This window comes from Marmota marmota, unplaced genomic scaffold (genome assembly GCF_001458135.2).
Source record: "Marmota marmota marmota unplaced genomic scaffold, marMar, whole genome shotgun sequence".
Lineage (NCBI taxonomy): Eukaryota > Metazoa > Chordata > Mammalia > Rodentia > Sciuridae > Marmota > Marmota marmota.
Window position 1 is genome coordinate 11321639 of NW_025999900.1, and position 22953 is coordinate 11344591.

The 22953-nt window shown below is 34.5% G+C and overlaps 1 protein-coding gene and 1 long non-coding RNA gene across 2 annotated transcripts in view; one reads left to right on the top strand and one right to left on the bottom strand.

Moving 5' to 3' along the window:
* The window catches only part of Nemf (nuclear export mediator factor), a 43008-nt gene that overhangs the window by 18900 nt on the left and 1155 nt on the right, over positions 1-22953 (top strand). The window contains 17 exon segments of the mRNA XM_015491030.2: positions 1530-1618; positions 6861-6968; positions 8272-8315; positions 9680-9819; positions 11135-11192; positions 11571-11629; positions 11712-11832; positions 13519-13798; positions 14421-14463; positions 14596-14645; positions 17043-17190; positions 18610-18687; positions 19045-19242; positions 21124-21156; positions 22558-22658; positions 22757-22800; positions 22874-22953. Of these exon segments, the coding sequence (XP_015346516.1) occupies positions 1530-1618; positions 6861-6968; positions 8272-8315; positions 9680-9819; positions 11135-11192; positions 11571-11629; positions 11712-11832; positions 13519-13798; positions 14421-14463; positions 14596-14645; positions 17043-17190; positions 18610-18687; positions 19045-19242; positions 21124-21156; positions 22558-22658; positions 22757-22800; positions 22874-22953 (1674 nt within the window).
* LOC125615231 lies at positions 16024-22070 on the bottom strand. The gene is made up of 2 exons (XR_007345779.1): positions 19969-22070; positions 16024-16515 (listed from the first exon to the last, which is right to left on the bottom strand). It is a non-coding gene; the product is annotated as an uncharacterized LOC125615231 (long non-coding RNA).

A 22953-nucleotide genomic window follows, 5' to 3' on the forward strand; every position in this document is an offset into this window, starting at 1 on the left:
AAAAAAAAAAAAAAAAAAAAAAAAAAAAAAAAAAAAAATCTTCCCAACAGACATATCTGTTGGAATACTTATGTTTTTCCTCTGAAATGTAGATTGCGTAAAAGTAGGATTTTTCCTCTCAGTACTGGTATTGAATCTAGGAGTACTCTGCATTGGGTTATATATACCCCCTACCCCCTTTAAAAAAAAAAAGGGTCTCACTAAGTTGCCCAGGTTGTCCTTGAACTTAACAGTCCTCCTGCCTAAGCCTCCACAGTAGCTGGATTTGCAAGCCTGTGCCACCATACCCAGCAATGTAGGATCTTTGTCTGTTTTATTGATTGCTGCATCCTAATCCCTGGAATAGTGTCTGGAATAGAACAGTAACCTTAATGTATGTTAAATGAGTAACCTTCATGAAGTCTGCCTCTATCTCCTGCTCTCTGATCTCATTTCATGATATTTTATCCTGTGATCACTACTAGCTGGTCTTTTCTTTCTGTTGATAAGGCTCTTCTTCCTATTCTTAGTCTGATAACTTCATAGATCCTTTAGATTTCAGCTTCAATGCCATTTCCTCAGAGATACCTTCTTTGATCAAAATCTAGTATAAATTGGGTTCCCTTGTTATGCTTTGATAACATTCTTAGAAGCACTTACCATATGTTTATTTGAATGAGTACTTGTTTAATAGTGCCTCTTTTCATAGACTCCAGTGGGGTGTGGGAGGGGGCTTTGTTCCCATCTTGTTCACTATTGTATCCACTTAAAACCAGCAACATGATAGCACTTGGAATCTGATAAGTGAACAAGGTAGTTCTTTATTTGTATGCCTTGAGCTAATATTTGCATATGTTCAAGTTTTGACTTAAGTTATTTTAATATTTAAGGCAAAAATCTTTTGTTCTTCATTACTTTCAAATATGTATATGTTAGTGGGTAGAAAATGCCAGTTTTAAAAACTATTGGAAAAATTTTCCAATCATTGGTAAGTAAAATGTTTGAGTTACTATAATCTTATGTGCATTTTTTTTGCATACTTAATAAAAATGGATGTGTTTATGAAAAAAAAAAAAACCCTATTTCTTAGCTGGTATGGAGGCATGTCTGTAACCACAGAAACTCAGGATGCTGAGGCAGGAGGATTCTAAGTTCAAGGCTAGCCTGGGCAACTTAGGGAGACCCTGTCTCAAAAAAACAAAACAAGGGCTGGGCTATGGCTCAGTGGCAAAGTACTTGCCTAGCATGTGTGAGGCACTGGGTTCAATTCTCAGCACTACATATAAATAAATAAAATAAAGGCTTGTTGACAACTAAAATAATACTTAAAAAAAATAAAAATAAATAAATAAAATAATATTTAAAAAAAATAAAAACAAAACATAAAAGGGCGGGGGATATAGCTCAGTGGTAGAGTACCCTTGGGCTTGGGTTCAATCCCCAGTATCATAAAACACAAAACTATTTCTTGTCCCATTGTTTACCTGGGTGTATTTAAATACATTCTGAACAAATTATTTTAAAAGTTTATTATTTTTTCCTATAAATAGGCATTCAAATCAGCAGAAAAGAAAACAAAGCAAACATTAAAAGAAGTTCAAACAGTCACCTCTATTCAGAAAGCAAGAAAAGTATATTGGTAAGTGTTCTCCCTTTTTAAAACTTAGTTTGTTTTATCAGCAGTGTACAAGTACACTATTTAGAAGGTCTAGCAGTTCTATAAATTTTATTACAAAACCAGTAGCCCTGTAATTCTTCACCTCATTCCCATTGCCTTCTCTTTTCTTTGCCTTTTTTTAATAATATGCGTATATTGCTGCTTACTTTTTCCTTTTTACAGTCTTGACTTCTAACTATGGAAGATGAGAATTTCATTTCTTTCTTATTTGTGCTCTGTTGCATTCACACACTTACAGAATAATTTTGTCAAGAATGATAGTCATCAATGACAGTTTGAATATTTAAATTGCAGTACTGGGGAATGAATCCAGAGACACTTTTATTTTTATTTTGAGACAGGATCTTACTAAGTTGCCCAGGCTGGCCTCAAACTTGTGATCCTCCTGCCTCAGACTCCCACGTCACTGGGATTATAGGTGTGTGCCACTGTGCTTGGCTTCTTGCTCAGTTTTTTATCTTGCTTAGTCAATAATTTTCTTGTTTCATTTGCTTTCTATTTCTTTTATTTTTTTGTGATACTGGGGATTCAACCCAGGGGTGCTCTACTACTGAGCTATATCTCTATCTGTTTTTATTTCCTGTTTTTTATTTTGAGACAGAATTTTCTTAAATTGCCCAGGCTGGCTCAAACTTTGGATTCTCTTGCCTAGCTGGGATTACAGGCAGGGTTTGCTTTATTTTTATTTTTATCGCTAATTCATCTTCAGATTCTCTTTCAAGTGAAATTCCTTTATTATTATTGCCTTGTAGAGGTCAGAGGTCTCTCTTGGAGCTTTTGACCTGCATCTTAGCATATTAAAATCTCCTTTTAATATTATCTTAGAAGATCTCTTTCCCCTCTTTGTGTTGGATTTTCTGTCCTGGATCTCATACTTCTCTTTATTGGTTGGTATGGAGTGTGTGCAGAGCTTTATGAGAAAGGTTTGTATAGGAGGTAAAGTTTAGTTTAAAGTTCTCTAATGTATAAAAAATTATTTTATTCATATTTAATAGGGTTTTTGGTGTAGAAATCTAGTTTGAAATAAATAAATAAACATATATATATATATATATATACACATATATATACACACACACACACACACACACACACATATATATATAATTTTTTACATGCACACAATATTGAAACTATATTTTCCTAGCACTTAGGTTTACCTAAGACTTTGGAAGGCATTGCTCTGTTGTAGTAACTTTCAGAATTGATTTTGAGAAGAATACCTTCCTGATGGTATGATTTCATAAGGATTTTTTTTTTTTTTTTTTTTGTGGAGGATGGCATCCCATTGTGTTGCTAGCTGGCTTGAACTTCTGGGCTTAGCCTCCTGAATAGCTGAAACCACATGCCATGCCCAGCTCAAGGGTTTTTTTGTTTGTGTTTGTGGTTTTTTTTTGTTTTTTGTTTTTTGTTTTGTTTTGTTTTGTTTTAGTGCTGGGGATCCAACCTAGGGCCTTGTGCCTGCTAAGTAAGCACTCTGTCACTGAGCTATACCCTCAGCCCAGATGTCATTTTAACATTGATATTTTATATGCAGCTTGTTTTTGCCTTCCATAAACTTGTAAATTTTCATTTTCTTTTTTTTTTCTCTCCTCATTTTATCCTAAAAAATTTCCAGAATTTCGTGATAGTATGTTTGCTTTGTTTTTAATTTATTTTTATTTGTTCTTTTTAGATATACATGACAGAATATATTTTGGCATACTATACATACATGGAGTATAACTTATTCTAATTGAGATCTTATTCTTGTGGTTGTACATGATGTGGAATAATCCTGATTGTGTATTCAAATATAAGGCTAGGAAAGTTATGTCCAATTAATCCTGCTGCCCTTCCTGATGGTATGATTTCATAAAGCTGTTTTAATCCATTATGCTGGATATTTTCTGGGCCCTTATTAACCTTCGGGTTTTGTTTTGTTTTGTTGTTGTTGTTTTAATTTTTTTTTTAATAGCTATAGATGGACAGCATGCCTTTGTTTAGTTTTATGTAGCACTAAGGATCGAACCCAGTGCCTCACACTTGATAGGCAAGCACTCTGCCACTGAGCTATAGCCCCAGCCCTAACCTTCAGTTTTGAGACATTTTCTTGACATGATTCTTTCTGTTTTTGCAATGCTGGGGATCAAACCTTTGGCCTTGGGCATGCTAGGCAAGAGCTCTACCACTGAGCCATACCCCAGCATTGCAGTTCTTGAAAAACTGCCTGTTGTCTACTATGTCTTTTTCTTTTCTGGAAATCCAGTTTTAATTATGGAACATCCTAGGTGGGTCTTCCAATTTTCTTGAGTTTTCTATTTTTTAACTCTTATTTTCTTATAATACATTCTGAGAGATTTCTTCAACTTTCAGTTCTTCCATTGAATTTATTTATTCCTATCATGATTTATTTATTTAAAGAGAGAGAGAGAGAGAGAGTTTTTTGATATTTATTTTTTAGTTTTTGGCGTACACAACATCTTTGTTTGTATGTGGTGCTGAGGATCGAACCTGGGCCGCACGCATGCCAGGCAAGCGCGCTACCTCTTGAGCCACATCCCCAGCCCCTCCTATCATGATTTAAAAAAAAAAAAATTTCCCCTGGTACTGGGGATTGAACCTAGGATCTCAATCAAGTATGCTGGGCAGGCATTCTGTCACTGAGCTACATCCCTAACCTTATGCTTTTAATTCTAGGAACTCTCTTTTGCTTCTTCATGCCTGTTTTATATCCTGCTCTAGTTTTATTTAGCTGAGAAGTGTTTTTGTTTTGGTGGTGGCAGTGGTGTACTGAGGATTGCAACTAGGGGCACTTTATCACTGAGCTATATCCTCAGTCCTTTTTTACTTTTTGTTTTGAGACAGGATCTCACTAACTTACTAAGGTTGGCCTCAAACTTTTGATTTGCCTACCAGAGATTGAACCCAGAGCCTCACACAAGCTCTTTACCACTGAACTTACACAATTCCAGCACAACTATTCACATTTTTTTTTAAGAGAGAGTTTTTTATTAGTTTTTGGGGGTCACAACATTTTTATTTTATTTTTATGTGGTGCTGAGGATCTAACCCAGCGCCCCGCGCATGCCAGGCGAGTGCGCTACTGCTTGAGCTACATCCCCGTCCCCCAACTATTCACATTTTATAGTAGAGTATTAAAATGCTGATTAGGGGACTGGGGTTTTGGCTCACTGGTAGAGTTCTTGCGTACCATGTGTGAGGCACTAGGTTTAATTCTCAGCACTGCATATAAATAAATAAATAAATAAATAAATAAAGGTTCATCGATATCTTAAAAAAAAAAACTTTAAAAAAATGCTGATTGGAAGTGGTTGGACTTGTATAACGATCCATGTAGGCCATTTTGGATAAAATTCTTGTGGTCTTTTGCTCTTTTCTTCTTGATGTTCCAAAATGATTCTTTTATTCCCTTGCTTAAGGTGAAGACCTGGCTGTCAACATGTGGGTAGCCCAGTGGGAATAATAGTCTGGGGGGGCTTAGTATCCAGTATTTTTGACATTTACTCTTTGTTTTGTTTTATATGTATCACATGTATTATGTTACTCCTACATCTGTTAGGATGTGGAAAGGGAGTTACAAACATATTTACAGCTAGAAAGAAAATACAGGGAACTAACTGAATAGATTTTCAGCCAGTCCTCCTGTTTCTGAAGTCCCGTCTTAACCCCTATCTTCCTTTACTACTTGTAATACTGTTTTTGAGCTTTATATGAATTAGACAGTGTAAATTGAGTTGTTTCTTAGGTTTTTCTATTGTTAGCATAAGCATAAGATTCAGCTTCTTGAGTCTGATCACTTGTCTGTTTTGCATCCAACAGATTTTTTTTGTCTCCTCTCTTTTAGTATGAATTAATTTGACATCTCTTTTTATCAATAGGATAGCCTATGATTTTCATTTCTTATAATATTCTTATTAGGAATTAGTATCAAGGTCATATGGCCTCACAAAACAAGCTAAGAAGTGTTCCGTTTTCATTTGCCCTTAAATGTTTGATGAAGTTCACTTGTGAAGCTCAGTATTTCTAGAGTTCTCTTTATGGAAAAGTTTTTCATTATGGACTGAAATTCTTAGTAGATATAAGGACTATTCAGATTTTCTAGTTTTGCTAAGCAGAATTTTTCTAAGACTTTGAAAAAGATTGGCAAAAGGCTTGTTCTGCTTAAGAACTTTCAAATATTGTAGATTTGTCAATGTCTTCTTTTACTTTACATACACAAGGCTATGTAATTAAGAGATACCTGTCTAGAAGTATTATATCTTCCTGATGAATACAGCCTGTTATCAACTTTAATGAAATGTCCTTCTAATTTTAACTATTTTTTCATTCTTTGTCAGGGGTTATAACTAAATCAGCTTTCTTTTTGGTTCTTGAATGATATATCTTTTTCTGTCATCATATATCAGCCTTTTAGCCTTATATTTTTAAGAAATGTGAATCTATGTGTACACATACATATATACATGGATGTATATGTGATAAGGATGTATATATAGATATATATCCATGCTGTTGTCATTATTTTCCATTCTGATAGTCTTTGCCTTTTTTTCTGGGGCCTTTAACACATTTAGATTTTATATATTCTCTAGTATCTTTAGATTTAAATCTGCCTATTTGCTGTTTGTCCGTCTTGTCTCCCTATCCCATGCTAGTGAATGAATCTAGGGCCTCACACATGCTAGGCAATCACTCAGGCACTGAGCTATATTCCTAGTCCCACTTGTTCTATATTCTTTTTGTCCTCTTTATTACCCTCTTCAGATTAACTATTTTTTATTGGCTTGTTACATATTTTTTATGAGGATGATTATCCCCCATTCTTTGTCCTTGTGTTCATCATTTTACAAACCCTTTACTATTGGCTTGATTTTTTTTTTCTTAAAGAGAGACAGAGGAGAGAGAGAGAGAGAGAATTTTTTTTTTTTAATATTTATTTTTCAGTTTCTGTGGACACATCTTTATTTTATTTTATGTGGTGCTGAGGATCGAACCCAGCGCCCCGTGCATGCCAAGCGAGCGCGTTACCGCTTGAGCCACATCCCCAGCCCCAGCTTGATATTTTAAAAATAATTAAATCATCAAGATGTCTTAACCTACATAATCAGGGTTGTTTCCTGATTTTTTTTTTTTTAAATGGTGTGAATATAGGCAGCCAAGAAGAAAAAAATATTAACTTTGTTTTCTTTCCATTTTATAGGTTTGAGAAGTTTCTGTGGTTCATAAGCTCAGAAAACTATCTAATAATAGGTGGACGAGATCAGCAACAAAATGAAATAATTGTGAAAAGATACTTAACACCAGGTAGGTAAGATTAAAATTCTAAAAAATTCTCTTAATGTTTGTACCAGTTATCTCAAAATGTTAGGGACTGATTTTCATCTGTATTCTTGTTTGATACTTTACAGTTCATGTGTTGAAGATGTGCTTTGCCACTTAATTCTCATTTAAAGTGGATATTCCTAAAGTAGTACTGCTGAGCTAACCTGTGGTGTTGGACTTTTTATATATATATTTATTTTTTAGTTGTAGTTGGCCACAGTATCTTTATTTCAACCCTGTGGTGTTGGACTTTTGATCTCCTACAACAATTATAAAATAGTTTTTAATCCTCCAATGGCAGCGTAGCAGTATTTTTAAAAGTTTAATTTTTCAGCTGGACATGGTGATGCACACCTGTAATCCCAGTATCTTAGGAGGCTGAGGTAGGAGGATCACAAGTTCAAAGCTAACCTTGGTAAAAACAAGGCACTAAGCAACTCAGTGAGACCCTGTCTCTAAATAAAATAGAAAAAAAAGGGCTGGGGATATGGCTCAGTGGTTGAGTGCCCCTGAGTTAAATCCCTGGTACCCATTCACCCCACAAAAAAAATTTAATTTTTTATTGTTGAAGTTTGTAACAATTTTTCACCTTTAGAAATAGGAGTTAAGGGCTAGGGTTGTGGTAGAGTGCTTGCCTCAAATGTGTGAAGAACTGGGTTTGATCCTCAGCACCACATAAAAAAATAATAACAATAAATAAATAAAATAAAGTTATTAAGAAAAAAGAAGAAATAGGAGTTAAAACCAGGTGCAGTATCATATACCTATAGTTATAGGTACTTGGGAGGCTGAGGCAGGAAGATTGCTTGAGCCCAGTTATTTGAGATCAGGATTGGCAACATCGTGAGACCCTGTTTCACACACACACACACACACACACACAAAAAAAAAAAAAAAAAAAAAAAAAAAAAAAAAAAGCAAAGGATTTGAACAGACATTTCTTCAAAGATAGACAAATGACCAAGAAACACATTAAAAGATGGGGGAAATGCAAATCAAATCCACAGTGAAATGCCAATTCATACTCACCAGATGGTTACCAGGAAAAAAATGGACAAATATTGCTTAGAATGTGAAGAAATTAGAATCCTTATACCCTGTTGGGGGGGGGCTAGAAAATGATGCACAGCTGCTATGGAAAATGATTTGGCATTTCTTCAAAAAGTTAAATATAGTTGTGACCCAGTGATTCCTAGTTTTGTATACCCAAGATAATTGAAGACATGTATCCATTCAAAACTTGTTTACAAATATTCACAGTGGCATTTTTTATAATAATCAAGAAACAGAAACAACTATGTTCATTTATTAATGAATAGATAGACCAAATGTGGTGTTATCCATACAGTGGAATAATTGGAAGTATCTGTGCTCTAACATGGATGAACTATTTTTTTGTTTTTGCTACTGGGGAATGAACCTGCATCCCCAGCCCTTTTATTTTGAGATAGGTTCTTGCGATCTCACTAAGTTGCACAGGCTGGCCTAGAAATTGTGATCCCCCTGCCTCAGCCTCCCAAGTTGCAAGGATTACAAGTGTGAGCCACTGTGCTGGGCTAGCATGGATGAACCTTGAAAACGTGCTAAATGAAAGAATACAAAAGACTATATATAATTCAGTTTATATGAAATGCTCAAAATAGGCAAATCTATAGGGGCAGAAAGTTAGTGATTGCCAGGAGCTTCATATAGGAGGGAAAATGGAAAATGGCTGCTAAAAGATGCAGATTTCTTTTTGGGAAGGATGAAAGTGTTCTGAAGTTAGATAATGGTAATGGTTCCACTACTTTATAAATATACTAAAAACCTTTGGATTGTACACTATAAAAGGTGAATTTTATGATCTATGAATTACATCCCAATTAAAGAATATTTGAAATCTAAGGGATAGTACTTCTAAAAGTCTTCAAACTTGAGATTTTTCTAAATTATACTTTATGGAATGAAGTTAAAATGATTGATATAATTGAAAGGATATTTCTTTTTTTTTATTGGTTGTTCAAAACATTACAAAGCTCTTGACATATCATATTTCATACACTTGATTCAAGTGGGTTATGAACTCCCATTTTTACCCCGTATACAGATTGCAGAATCACATCGGTTACACGTCCACGTTTTTACATATTGCCATACTAGTGACTGTTGTATTCTGCTATCTTTCCTATCCTCTACTATCCCCCCTCCCCTCCCTTCACATCTTCTCTCTCTACCCCATCTACTGTAATTCATTTCTCTCCCTTGATTTTTTTTTCCCTTTCCCCTCACATCCTCTTATATATAATTTTGTATAACAATGAGGGTCTCCTTCCATTTCCATGCAGTTTCCCTTCCCTCTCCCTTTCCCTCCCACCTCTCATCCCTGTTTAATGTTAATCTTTCTCATGCTCTTCCTCCCTGCTCTGTTTTTAGTTGCTCTCCTTATATCAAAGAAGACATTTGGCATTTGTTTTTTAGGGATTGGCTAGCTTCACTTAGCGTAATCTGCTCTAATGCCATCCATTTCCCTGCAAATTTGAAAGGATATTTCTTCTGTGATATTTCTTATGTACATAGGTCTTTTAAAAGCCTTTCATGTAAATATATTTCAATTAAAACAATCATTTTTTAAAATCTTGAAATAAAGCATGGTGTTAGTATTTAAGATAATTGAACTGGTTATACTATATCTTGCTTTGTAGAAAGTATGTACTTGAGTATTGAAATGTAGCATTATTTTTATAGGAGAACCCATCCCTCCACGGACACTGACTGAGGCTGGCACAATGGCACTTTGCTACAGTGCTGCTTGGGATGCACGAGTTATCACTAGTGCTTGGTGGGTGTACCATCATCAGGTAATAAGGGCCGTAGTCCTTTTTTCTTTATTAAGAGCTGTACTGTGTATCAAATTTTGAGGATATAAAAGTAAATAAGGAAGGCAAACTACTTGATTTGCTACTTCCTTGATAGATCTTTCATGTAGGTGGAGAAAAATACATATCAGTTAAAAAGTACTATTAAAAAACCTTAAAGGCATATAATGAAATAGAGAGTAATAATGGCTATCTATCACTATAAAGTATCAGGGATCTCTTTCTGGGAAGGTAAAGATTTGAACAAAGATCTAAGTGAAGAGTGATCCATTGCAGTTATATAGGGTATATATAATCCCATATGTAACATATAATGGGGTATCAGTTACGACTATTATACTGGCCTAGAAGGTCTTTTTCCTCTTCATCTTTCTTGGAATTTTCTTTTGCCCTTTGAAAAAAGCAGATATATCCTATTGTGGGGTTTTTTTGTTGTTGTTGTTTGTTTTTTTTTTTGTTTTTTTAAGTTCACTTGGTTTTAGTAATTGACCTTTTTTATTGTTAATGCTGTTATTTGATGATACTTCATTCCATATTTAACTTTGCATTACTATTGATTTCATTTTCAAGAATTATGATTGATAATGATATACTTTTACAAGGTCCTAAAGTTGTATGATAGGATAGAATTTATTTGTATTATCTTCCTATAGAATTAGTTTAATTAATATTATGTTTTTAGGAAATTAATAATACTTGAGGGAATTATATCTTCTGCCATAATACTTTGTTATAAAAGTAGTTTGAATTCTTTTATAAGGAGATATGTTTAAGCTTTTGTTTGTTTTCCTGCTAAGAATTGAACCCATGATCCCTCTACCACTGAGCTACACCCCAGCCCTTTCTACTTTTTATTTTGAGACAAGGTCTTATTAAGTTGCCCAGGCTGATCTTAAACTTGGAGGTCCTCCTGCCTCAGCTTCCTATGTAGCTAGGATTATATGTGTATGGTACCATGTCCAGCCTCAGGAAAGGATTTTACTTAATAAATATAGCTTTATTTTAATATTTTGTAATAAACTTATTAAGCTATCCTTTTCTCATTATATCTCATGCTAGAAGAAAGGAGTGGATCTTTTCCAGAGCATTTGGAAACATTGATATAATAGATCCTTCTTTCTTTGTTGTTGCCAAAGGTGTATATCTATCGTTGAAGGGAAGTCAATATCTTTAGTGTTGAGAATTTTTGCTATTATGAATTTTATAGTGTTGCTTATTTGAATTATGACTACTTTCACTTCTTGAATAGAAAAAAAAACAATATTTCTTAAGAATGTAACATTATTGTGTTTGTTAGGTGTCTAAAACAGCACCAACTGGAGAATATTTGACAACTGGAAGTTTTATGATAAGAGGTAATGGCCTGGCGTGAAAAATGTCCCTAACTTCCCAGTGGATTATGGAGTCAGGTTTGAGTATCATCTGTAAATATTCTCAGAACAGAAATTCATAACTTTGTGTCACATATGAAGTCTTTTATGAAATAAGCAAATTTTTTCCTTGTCATCTTTTTTATAGATTATTCAGGGTCTGACCCAAAACATAAGAATAAGCATGCATATTTTTTCTTAATTATTGTTACTATACCTAATGCTAGATTCTATAAATGGGAAATGTTCCCCATGTCAGAGTAAGAGACAAAATGGGTATGATCATTGGTGTCATATATTTTGCAGACAAAAAATGGAGAAAACTAATTTTTTTAAAACATCAATGTATATTATCTTTTGTAGGAAAAAAGAATTTCCTTCCTCCCTCATATCTAATGATGGGGTTTAGCTTCCTCTTTAAGGTACTCTTCAACTTCTTCCTTTTTTTCCCCCCTCATAATTCTTACCTAAAATTCTATAAATGAAAAAGAACTATTTCTATAGGTAGATGAGTCATGTGTTTGGAGACATCGGGGTGAACGTAAAGTCCGAGTGCAAGATGAAGACATGGAGACACTGGCAAGTTGCACAAGTGAACTCATCTCAGAAGAAATGGAACAACTAGGTAGTTCACACATTTTAGTAAATTTGCTTGTGATATTTTTTATTTTCTAGTTTTACTTCTAAATCCTTAAGTAAATGATATTTTGGGATAATTAAAATTTCAAAGAATATTCATAAAAATACCATCTATCAGTTTGGTTTTGGATATGTTAAATATAGTTATTATTTTAGTGTGTTGAAAAGTATTTAATTGGATCCATAACTTACATAATTTAGTGTATATATAATAAAACTTCAATGTTTAATGGCTAATGTATAAATTTGTTTGACAAAAAAAGGACTCAGGTATTTATGAATTATCATTTATATTGGGGGTTTAGGAATTAGAAATGATAATAAAGTTGGGCTGGGGTTGTGGTTCAGTGGCAGAGTGCTTCCCTTGCACATGTGAGGCACTGGGTTTGATCCTCAGCACCACATAAAATAAATAAACAAAATAAAGATATTGTGTCCATGTATAACTAAAAAATATTTTAAAAAGAAAGAAAGAAATGATAGCAAAGTATCTTGGCATGGTGGCAACATGTCTATAATACTAAGTACTAGAGAGGCTGAGGCAGGAGGATCACAAATTTAAGGCCAGCCTTGGCAACTTAGCAAGATGCTGTCTCAAAATAAAAAATTACAAAGGCCAAGAGTGTAGCTTGGTGCTAGAGCACCCCTGGGTTCAATCTTTAGTACTGCAGAAAAAGGACAAGAAATAATAGAGATGAATTTATAAGAAGTACAATTTCTCATGAGAATTTGAGTTGATTTTATAATATGTTTCAAGTAGAAAGCAACTATAGTTGCTGGAATACATTTATCTTAAGAGAGCTAGGGAAAGTTGTTCTCTAAATTACTTTTGCAGTTATACTTTTTCCTAGAGTTGTTCATTTATAGGAGTAATATTGTATTGTTTCATTTGTAACTAATACTGATTGATGGTTACTATTTCTCTGGCACTGAATAAAGTGCTTTATATTTATTTAATTTTGGGGGTGGGGGGACCTGGGATTGAACCCTGGGGTGCTTAACCACTGAGCCACATCCCCAGCCTTTTTTTGAATTTTATTTAGAGGTAGGGTCTCGCTGAGTTGCTTTTTTTTTTTTTCTTTTTTAAAAACATCATAATTATTAAGTTGCCCAGGACCTCACTAAATTGCTGAGGCTGGCTTTGGACTCTTCATTCTCCTGCCTCAGCCTCCTAAGCTACTGGGATTATAAGCATGTGCCATAATTCTCCGCTTATTTATTTAATTTTTATGTAATTTTCATGACCATCTATGACAGATGGGTGGTGGCATTTCATTTTACAGGTGGAGCAGATGGACCCTACTATTAGACAGCACACCTGCTATGTGCCAGTTATATAACATGCATTATTAATTCAGTTTTCATTTGCAAATAATAAAAGCTACAGAATTTATACAACTGATTTTATTGTCTTACTTTTGGGAAATACCCAAAAAAGGCAGGTTACAGTTTTCATGTAGAAATGGTAGCAATGTCCATAATATCTACTTAGTTCAACCTGTTGATTGTACAGATTATCCTTTTGTCTAAGAGTGGTCCCCTATGAGAATGATCAGTGATCATTCTGGTGATTTTCGGGTGATCTTTTGAGACAACAGGGAGTAGAATTGTTCATATGAAGTTTTCAAGAAAATCACATAGACTTGTCAGTTTCTTTACGGTTATTTTATAGATGGAGGTGACACTAGCAGTGAAGAAGATAAAGAGGAATTACATGAACCTCCTGTAGAAGTAGAACTTGTGACTCAGGTTGACCAAGAGGATCTTACTGTTCAGAGTGGTGGTGATGAACTAAATGAGGAACTAATTCAGGAAGAAAGCTCCGAAGATGAAAGAGAATCTGAAGTGATTATAAAAGATCAGGAGCCTATCAGTGATATGAAGGATGAAAGAGAAGAGACACTAGAGTATCCTGATACTACTATTGACTTGTCCCACCTTCAGTCCCAAAGGTAATTAAATAGACAACATTTTAAGTTTTATTTTGTAAGCTGTGATGACACGTTAATCCTTATAAAGACAATGCCAAGATTGACTTCAATACTTTCACCCTTCATTTTTCTGTTATTCAGTGCTATTGTTCTTTTTTTTTTTTTTTCCACATTTAATTTCTCTAAAGAAATTCCCAGGACCAGGGTAGAAAAATACATTGATATTAAAAATGACCAAAGTAGTTCAGAATAGAAACAAATGATTCTAAAGGCTAGTAATCCATCTAAAAAAGAGGTGTTCTAGTTATTAATGTCTTAATGATCACCAAGTAACAATATATAGTTTTAAAAAAGTGTTTTTATTGGGGTTATAAATAATGGCTTAGGAGCAGACAATCAAAATTGAGTCTTAGGATGTGCCTTTGGGCAAGTTACTTATGTGTAAGCTTGTTTCCTTCTTGGTGAAAAAATGTGGAGATATGAATGATTTGATTGTACTTGTAGGATTATAAGTAATTAAGAGCACAATGAATTCAACTTATGTATAGTTATAGTACTCTTAAAAATAAAATACAAAAATAAAAATCATTTAGAGTATGATATGAGAATGTTTTCAGGCTTTATACTCTTCTTGTTTTCATAGGTCCCTTCAGAAATTGGCTTCAAAAGAAGAATCTTCTAATTCAGTAAGCTATTTTAAGGTTTTATTTAAAAAAATTACATTTTTCTCAATATTTTCTTTTTAATTTTACTTTTTGAAAAATTCAATGATATTGTTGAATAATTTTATTTCTTTCTTTTTGTTCTCATTTTAATAGAATGACAGTAAATTACAAGGCCGGAGACATTTATCAGCCAAGGAAAGAAGGTAAATATATTTGTATTATCTAACTGAAAGGCATTATTTATTTAGTAAGTGCTAGAGTTCAAACAAGGGCTTTGCACACACCAGGCAAGTGATCTGACCTATAGCTATAGCCTTTTTAAAAATTTTTTTCTTTTTGAGACAGGGTCTTGCTAAGTTGCCCAGGCTGCCCTAAACTTTGTGATCCTGTTTCCTTAGTCTCCTTAGTAGTGGGGATTGTAGGGGTGCCCCCACTCTGCCTAACTTTTTGTATTTTTTTTAAATGATAGCTCAGCTATCACAGAATACTTGACTATTTATTCTAAAGACTTACTTTATTAAAATTACCAAGACAAGCACAAAGCTTTATTTTTAGATATTCAACTCTTTAATGTTTTTCAGGTTTAGGTCCCTAATTTATTATCAAGTAATAAGACTGGCCTTTTGGGCTCAGTATGTAACTCAGTGGTAGAGCACTTGCTTAGCATGTGCTAAGCCTGGGTTCAATCTCCAGTACTGAAAAAGAAAAACTAAAGGACCTTTTATTATATAAACATGTATAATGATGATTATTGTGTATTAAGCAGACAGATTAGTTCTAGGATAATACTGACAGGAATAAATAAGAATACTTGAAATTAGGAAAAAATTTAAGTCTTTTTTTTTTTTTTTAATAGCAGGTCTCTGGAGGCACATAGAAAGGCAGAGGAAGGGAACAACTCCTACAGGATGGGAAAGACATAAAGTACTCTAGGAGGAATGAAATAGATAATAAAGTCCTTTTGGTTTAGAAAGACAATCATTAAAAACAATTACAGAGAACCCTCAGTACATCTCAATACATGGTGCTCTACTTATACTGAGTATACAAAAAGAGGTTTACATATCAAATTCATGCCTTCAAGAAATTTTTGAGTCATGTATTCAGGAAATACTTATCAATACATTGTATTGTCAAAGTGATACAGTAGGAGTAAGAGATTGCTTTTAAGTTTAGATATTTTGGGAAATACCATCAGAAATATACCTTGAAGATATAGTAGCCATTAAGTATATGAAGAAAGATAAAAGACTCCAAGGAAAATTAGCATTAATGAAGGGGAGAGAGATTTGGAAGTAATATATATGTTGCTTTGGGAAAATGATAGACTAAGGCAAAAGGAAGACAAAGTTCACATTAGTGAACAGATTATGGGAAGACTGAAGAGGTGAATTTGGACCAAAAGTGGAGAACATGGAATGATAAGCTAAGTATTTGGCACTTTATCCTGAAAGTTATGAAAATAACCTTTGTAGGATTTTGAATGGGAATGTAACATAGGTAAACAATTAAAGAATATTAATATAGAAGTTTAGGTAGATTACTGGGAATACATTGAAGAAAGTTTGGCAGTTGGTGAGGTCCTAAACTGGGAATATGAAGAAAAATATAGCAATGGAATGTTTGCTTCTTCCTTAATCTATTTATTTTTTGTATCCATTTATTTATTCAATAACTAATCAACAAATGTTTTATTGAAAATGCTTAAGATCTGCCAAGGCCGTTTTTGATACAAAGACTACAAATCCTGGCCAGCAAGGTTTTCTTTTCTTTCTTTCTTTTTTCTTTTTTTTTTTTTTTTTGGTCAGTGGACATTTATTTCATTTATTTACTTATATGTGATGCTGAGAATCGAACCCAGTGCCTCACACATGATTGACAAGCACTCTACCACTGAGCCACAACCCCAGCTTCACCAACCCTGTATCTTTATGTCAGAGGACATATGGGATATTGTACTTTAATCCCTAAATTTGGAGTGTAGGATGTTTTTGGACATAAGTATTATGAAATCAGTAAGTTCTTAAGGCACATAGCTATGAAATCTGGACAGAGGACTCCTTAATTTCTCGTCTAAGAACAACTTCAAAATTCATTTGGAAAATTGATATAGAAGTAAATATAATAAGCCATATTTTCCCTTCTCTCAATCCCTCTATCCCATTAAAAAAAATATATATATATGTATATATATATTTATTTATTTAGTTGTAGATTGACACAATACTTTTATTTTATTTATTTATTTTTATGTGGTGCCTCACACAGCTGCTAGGCAAGTGTTCTACCACTGAGTCACAACTGCAACCCCAAGGTTTTCAATTGAGTGAGTGTGGGTAGATGAAGGATAAGTCAAGGGTGACAGAATGTTGAGCCTGGATAACACAAAGAATGATTAATCTATTACAGCTGAAAAATTTTCAGCTCTTTTCTATGTGATTCTTTGAGCCTCTTTGTATGTATACTATTCTATAGTGATTATCAGGTTAAATAGAAATCATGATCTTTTATATATTGTGCATGTTCTCTGAATTTTTTTTTAGGGCACTAAGAATTTGGAAATTCTAAGAATTTGCTTTTTTTCACTTCATTTGTTTTAGGGAAATGAAGAAGAAAAAACTTCTAAGTGACTCAGGGGATTTAGAAGCAATAGAGGGAAAGGACAAAGAAAGTTCTGTACACATGGAAACTCAACAGAACACAAACAGAAATGTTGCAGTTGCACAACCAATGAAACGAGGACAAAAGGTAATAAACTTTGTAGTGATCTGTTTGATACAGTATGATTCACAAATGAAGTTGTGAGATTGTGAGTTTTTTTAAAGTTTAAATGAATAGAAGATGTAGGCCAAAAAAAAAAAGAGTCCTGTATGACTTCCTTTGATGACTAGCTAGGAAGACAGTCTTTAGGGAACATAGAGAACTCCAGCATCTCCTCAGAAGCTCTCAGTTTATGTAGGAGTTGTACTAGGGATTCGATCCAAGGTCTCATACATGATGGGGAAAGTGCTCAACCACTGAGTTACCTGTAGCCCCAGAGCTGATCTTTATTGAGAGAACTTAGTTTCTTTTTCAATTATCAATGTGATTTTGGGTAGAATTTTTATTTATTTTATTAAATGGAAATGATGAATAAAAAAATAATCTATATAGAATATACTTTTTAAAATGCTGTAGCAGGGGGCTGGGGATGTGGCTCAAGCGGTAGCGCGCTCGCCTGGCATGTGTGCGACCCAGGTTCGATCCTCAGCACCACATACAAACAAAGATGTTGTGTACGCCAAAAACTGAAAAATAAATATTGAAATTCTCTCTCTCTCTCTCCCTCTCTCCCTCCCTCCCTCCCTCTCTCTCTCTCTCTAAAAAATAAAAAAGTTTAAAAAAAATGCTGTAGCAGTATTACGAAGATTATGTGCTAATATGTTACTGTATCTTTTGAAAAATTAACTCAGGGCTTGGGGTTTTGTAGCTCAGTGGTAGAGCATGTGCTTACCATGCTCAAAGCCCTGGGTTCAGTCCCCATTGCCTAAAAAAGTTAGTCACTGGTAAATGCCTAGGCCTACATTAGCTGATTTCCTGTTCTTCCTTTATGTGTACCATGATTCTAACTAAATGTAATGACTGCAGTAAATTTACTTCTTTTTTTAAAAAAACTTTCAGATTTTGCTTCATTTACTCCCCACAATTTTTGCTGAGACTGAAAATGCCTCCTTTTTAAAAACTATCTCAGAAAAATTTGTTTATACTTTTCCTACATTTTTTAATTTAATTTTAGTTTTTTGGCGGTGCTGGGGTTTGAACCCTGGACTTCGTGCATACGAGGCAAGCACTCCACGAACTGAGCTATATCCCCAGCCCACCTTCCTACAATGTTTTAAATGTTAATTTATTCTTATTTCTATATGTATCTTCTCTTTACCATATGGCAAATTCTTTGAGTATGACTATGGCTTTATCCTTCTTTGTATCTGTCATATTGTTTATAATGGTGCTTTGTTCAATAAGTTCTTTGCTATGTGTGTGTTTGGTGGTACTAGAGCCTCACATGCTAGGCAGGTACCCTACCACTTAGCTACATCCTCAGCTCAATAAGCATTTTGACAGAGTTAAAGAGTCACCTTTTCTTTACAAATATTTGTTGACCATTTTACTGTTGAATTTTTGTAGAGTAAAATGAAAAAAATGAAGGAAAAATACAAAGACCAGGATGAAGAAGATCGCGAACTTATTATGAAATTGCTGGGGGTAAGTAACATTTAGAACATTTCTTTTGCTTTTCAGTGGACACCCAGCCCATGCTTAACTTGTGATAAACATTCAGTACATCTTTATTAAAAATCTTTTTTTTTTTCCTTTTGTTGTACTGGGGTTTGAACTCAGGGGCATTCTACCACTAGGCTACATCTCCAACCCTTTTAAAATTTTTATTTTGAGACAGGCTTTTGCTAAGTTGCCCAGGCTGGCCTTAAACTTGCGACCCTCCTTCCTCAGGCTCCCAAATCACTGCAATTACAGGCGTGTGCCACCACATCCTGCTGTCTTTGGGAAAATCTTGACAATAATATTGACAACATTAACTAAATTTTCCTCTATGAATTGAAGTCTGCAGGTTCAAACAAAGAAGAAAAAGGGAAGAAGGCGAAGAAAGGAAAAACAAAAGATGAATCTGTGAAGAAACAGCCCCAGAAACCTAGAGGTGGACCCAGGATTTCAGAGAGCATTAAGAAAGAAACTCCAGCCCTTGAGGTTTTAACTCATGAGTTACAAGACTTAGCTGTAGATGACTCACATGATGACAAGGTAAGGCTTCCACACATGTGGGCTTTTGCTTTTTACTTAGGGTGACCAACCAAGACAAGTGGCAGCCGTCTTACTAATGAAAAGGCATCTTAGAAATGCAACCTGAAAGCCTAAAATTACAGTGTCTAAGCACAAAAATGGTAAGTGTTCACTGCTAATAAAATATTTGTCATAAACCATTAGAGAATATCAGTTTTATGAAGAGGATTTGATTCTGATAGGAACTTAATTAAAGTAAGACGAAGAATTAGGCTTATCTTAAAGATGAATGAAAAATTAATTTTAAAGTATTTTTTGTATAGTATATATTATCTAAATATATGTTGAAAGTGGTTACATAATTCAAGGGCCAAATCCTAAGGTGCAAAAGCACTGAGAAGTTAACTTTTTCAGGGTTGGAGGTGTAGCTCAGTGGTAAAATGCTTGTCTGGCATGTACAAGGTCTGAGTTCCATCCCTATCATCACCCAATTCCTCCCAGAAAAAAACATTTTCCAGATAAGATAGTTGTCAATTGTTTTATCAACTGGATACAGTAAATCCAAACTTATATATCATCTTGCATGAATATATACATCTTGACATTCTGAGCATTTATTTTTACAAATTTGTGTAAAATACAGGATGAATCAAATTTTTTTACTTTCCTGATCAGGATTGTTTTTATTTAAAGCTTGAGTATAATTTGTGCTTAGGGGGCTGGAGTTGTGACCCAGTGGCAAAGCACTTGCCTAGCATGTGTGAGGCACTGGGTTTGATCCTCGGCAGCACATATAAATAAATAAATAATAAAGGTACACCAACAACTAAAAAATATTAAAAAAAAAAATTGTGTGCTTAGTATAGGTGATATAGGGATTTTATATTACAATATTTTCTTTTTTTTCCTCTCCTGAACAATGTTGTTTAGTAATTCTAAAAACTCATTTTGGGTCTCATTTTTTTACCATATTCTGCAGTTTATTCTGTAAATCCTAAATGCACATATATTCATAAGATAATAATTATTAATGTTCTTTCATGGGTAGGTGCTATGGTCTGAATGTCGGTAATCCCCCCAAATTCCTATGTTGTAAACTAAATACCCAATTTAATAGTACTAAGAGGTGAGGACTAGAGGAATGGGATTAGTACCTTAAAAAAAAGGTTGAAGGGAACACCCCTTCTGCCATGTGAGCCAGCAGCAATGTGCCATTTTTGAGGCATGCCCTTACCAGACACTGAATCTGTTGGTATCCTGATCTGGGATTTCCTAAAACTGTGAAAAGTATTCTGTTAAGTTTTCCAGTTTAAGGTATTTCATTCTAGCAACCTGGACAGACTCAAGTTATTTCCAAATAGATTTTTCATATCAAAGTAATAAAATTATGTATATATCTTAGTATTTGAAAAATTGTCTAAAACTATTAAACAGAAATTTAAAAATAAAAGTTCTTTTCATCAGAATTTTCCATTTTCTTTTCCCTTGACAAACATATCAAGCTTAATTATTTTAAATTGTTCCTACTGGGGCTGGGGATATAGCTCAGTTGGTAGATTACTTGCTTCACATGCATGAGGCCCTGGGTTCAATCCCCAGTACCAAAAAAAAAAAAAAAATTGTTCCTACAATTTTCACAGCTATAAGATGTACTGTATGTGAAGGATTTTTTCTCTCCACTTCAGGGAACTGTCTTTTTTCTCTTTGAATGGCATTGCTTTCTGAAATATAAGCACACACACCAATCCACTTCAGAGTATTGGTACACTAAATAATACAACCTTGGTGCCCCTACCCTGTGGGTTGGATATGACAGTCTTATTATTTCACTATTTCTTTCTCCGCATGGTTTAATGGTTTCAAATTTCATTGCTGACTTTTAATTTTCATATATTTGAACAGGAAGAGCAGGATCTGGATCAACAGGGAACTGAGGTATGATTTTTATATTAAGATTACTATTACAACAGTTTTCTTATAGTCCTATCCCAGAATATTTGATACAAAACTTCTACCTAATTAAAACTTAAGACTACATGATCTTGAGTCAAACTTTCAGGATTTGAATTCCAAGCCTGCTGGATATAACTGTGTAAACTTGGAAGTAGACTTTGTGCCTCAGCTTCCTCATTCTTTGTGCCTTATTGTTGTGTTTAGTAACTGTACCTACTAGGAGACTTGTTTTGAGAATATATGTGATAAATTTAGAAAGGCATATGACACAAAGCTAACACTCAGGTCACCATTTTGTCCTAAATTTAAGTTTACTGACTCTAATACATAAGGTCAGTCTTATAGGCAGCCTACCCACCAAATGAGAATTCTAAGAAGCCCTGGGATTTCTTCTGAAGAACAGGTGAAAAGGCTATTCTAGCCCGGGTTTCTCAAATTTGGTACTGTTTACAGTTTGGAATGGATAAAACATCCCTGGCTTCTTACGTACCACATGCCAGTAAGCACTTCCCCTTCTTTTTTCCCTCCCCTCATTGTAAAAATCAAAACTGTGTCCTCTGGGGCACAGAAATTATTGGTTAAGAATCACTGGTCTCTGGGCTGGAGATGTGGCTCAAGCGGTAGCGCGCTCGCCTAGCATGCATGCGCCCGGGTTCGATCCTCAACACCATATACAAACAAAGATGTTGTGTCCGCCGAAAAACTAAAAAATAAATATTAAAATTTCTCTCTCTCTCTCTCTCTCCCTCCCTCCCTCCCTCCTCTATCTCTCTCTCTCTCTTAAAAAAAAAAAAGAATCACTGATCTAGCCGAAATCCCATTTCCCTGCAACAGATTTAAATCTGTTTGTGGCCAGATGTGGTCGCACACACCTGTAATCACAGCTGCTTGAGAGTCTGAAGCAGGACCTCCCAAAGCAGCTGTGATTACAGGTGTGTGCCACCACATCCGGCCACAAATAGATTTAGAGGCTAGACTGCACAAATTAGCAAGACCCTGCTTCAAAGGGGCAGCGGGGTGTTGCTCAGTCGTCAGGCACCCCTGAATTCCATCCCCAGTACCAGAGAAGGGAAAAAAAAAAATCTAACTGTGGTCATTACCATGTATCATCATAATCCACAGGATTGTTCTCCATCTCGAGTAATTTTTAGGCATTGCTGTCATTATTTAGGCTATATCAGAAAAAGTTAAATATATGTTGAAATTTCAATTGACTTAGAATTTTCCTCATTCTTTGTTTTTGTGGTGCTAGGGATGGAACCCAGGGCCTCACAAGTACTAAGCAAGTGTTCTCTACCCCTGGGCTATATCCCAGCCCCTAGTTTTCTTTTTTTAAGGCTGTTGTAAATTACTTTTATAATTGTTTTTATTTTCCCCTTTTAGGAAAATCTGTTTGATTCTTTGACAGGCCAGCCACATCCTGAAGATATCATACTATTTGCCATTCCAATATGTGCCCCTTACACCACCATGACAAACTATAAGTAAGTTACCATTAGTTTACTCAAAATAGTTGACACAGTGACTTTTACGAGCTGTTTTATAATCTCTATTTAGTAACTCATGCAATTTCTTTTTAAAGGTATAAAGTGAAACTTACTCCTGGAGTTCAGAAAAAGGGAAAAGGTAATTTTTTAAAATTATGATTTGAAGCAGTTCAGTGACTGAACAGAGCCAGATTCTTGTTTTCTGTTTACAGCTGCCAAAACAGCCTTGAATAGTTTTATGCATTCCAAAGAAGCAACAGCAAGAGAAAAAGACTTATTCCGCAGTGTGAAG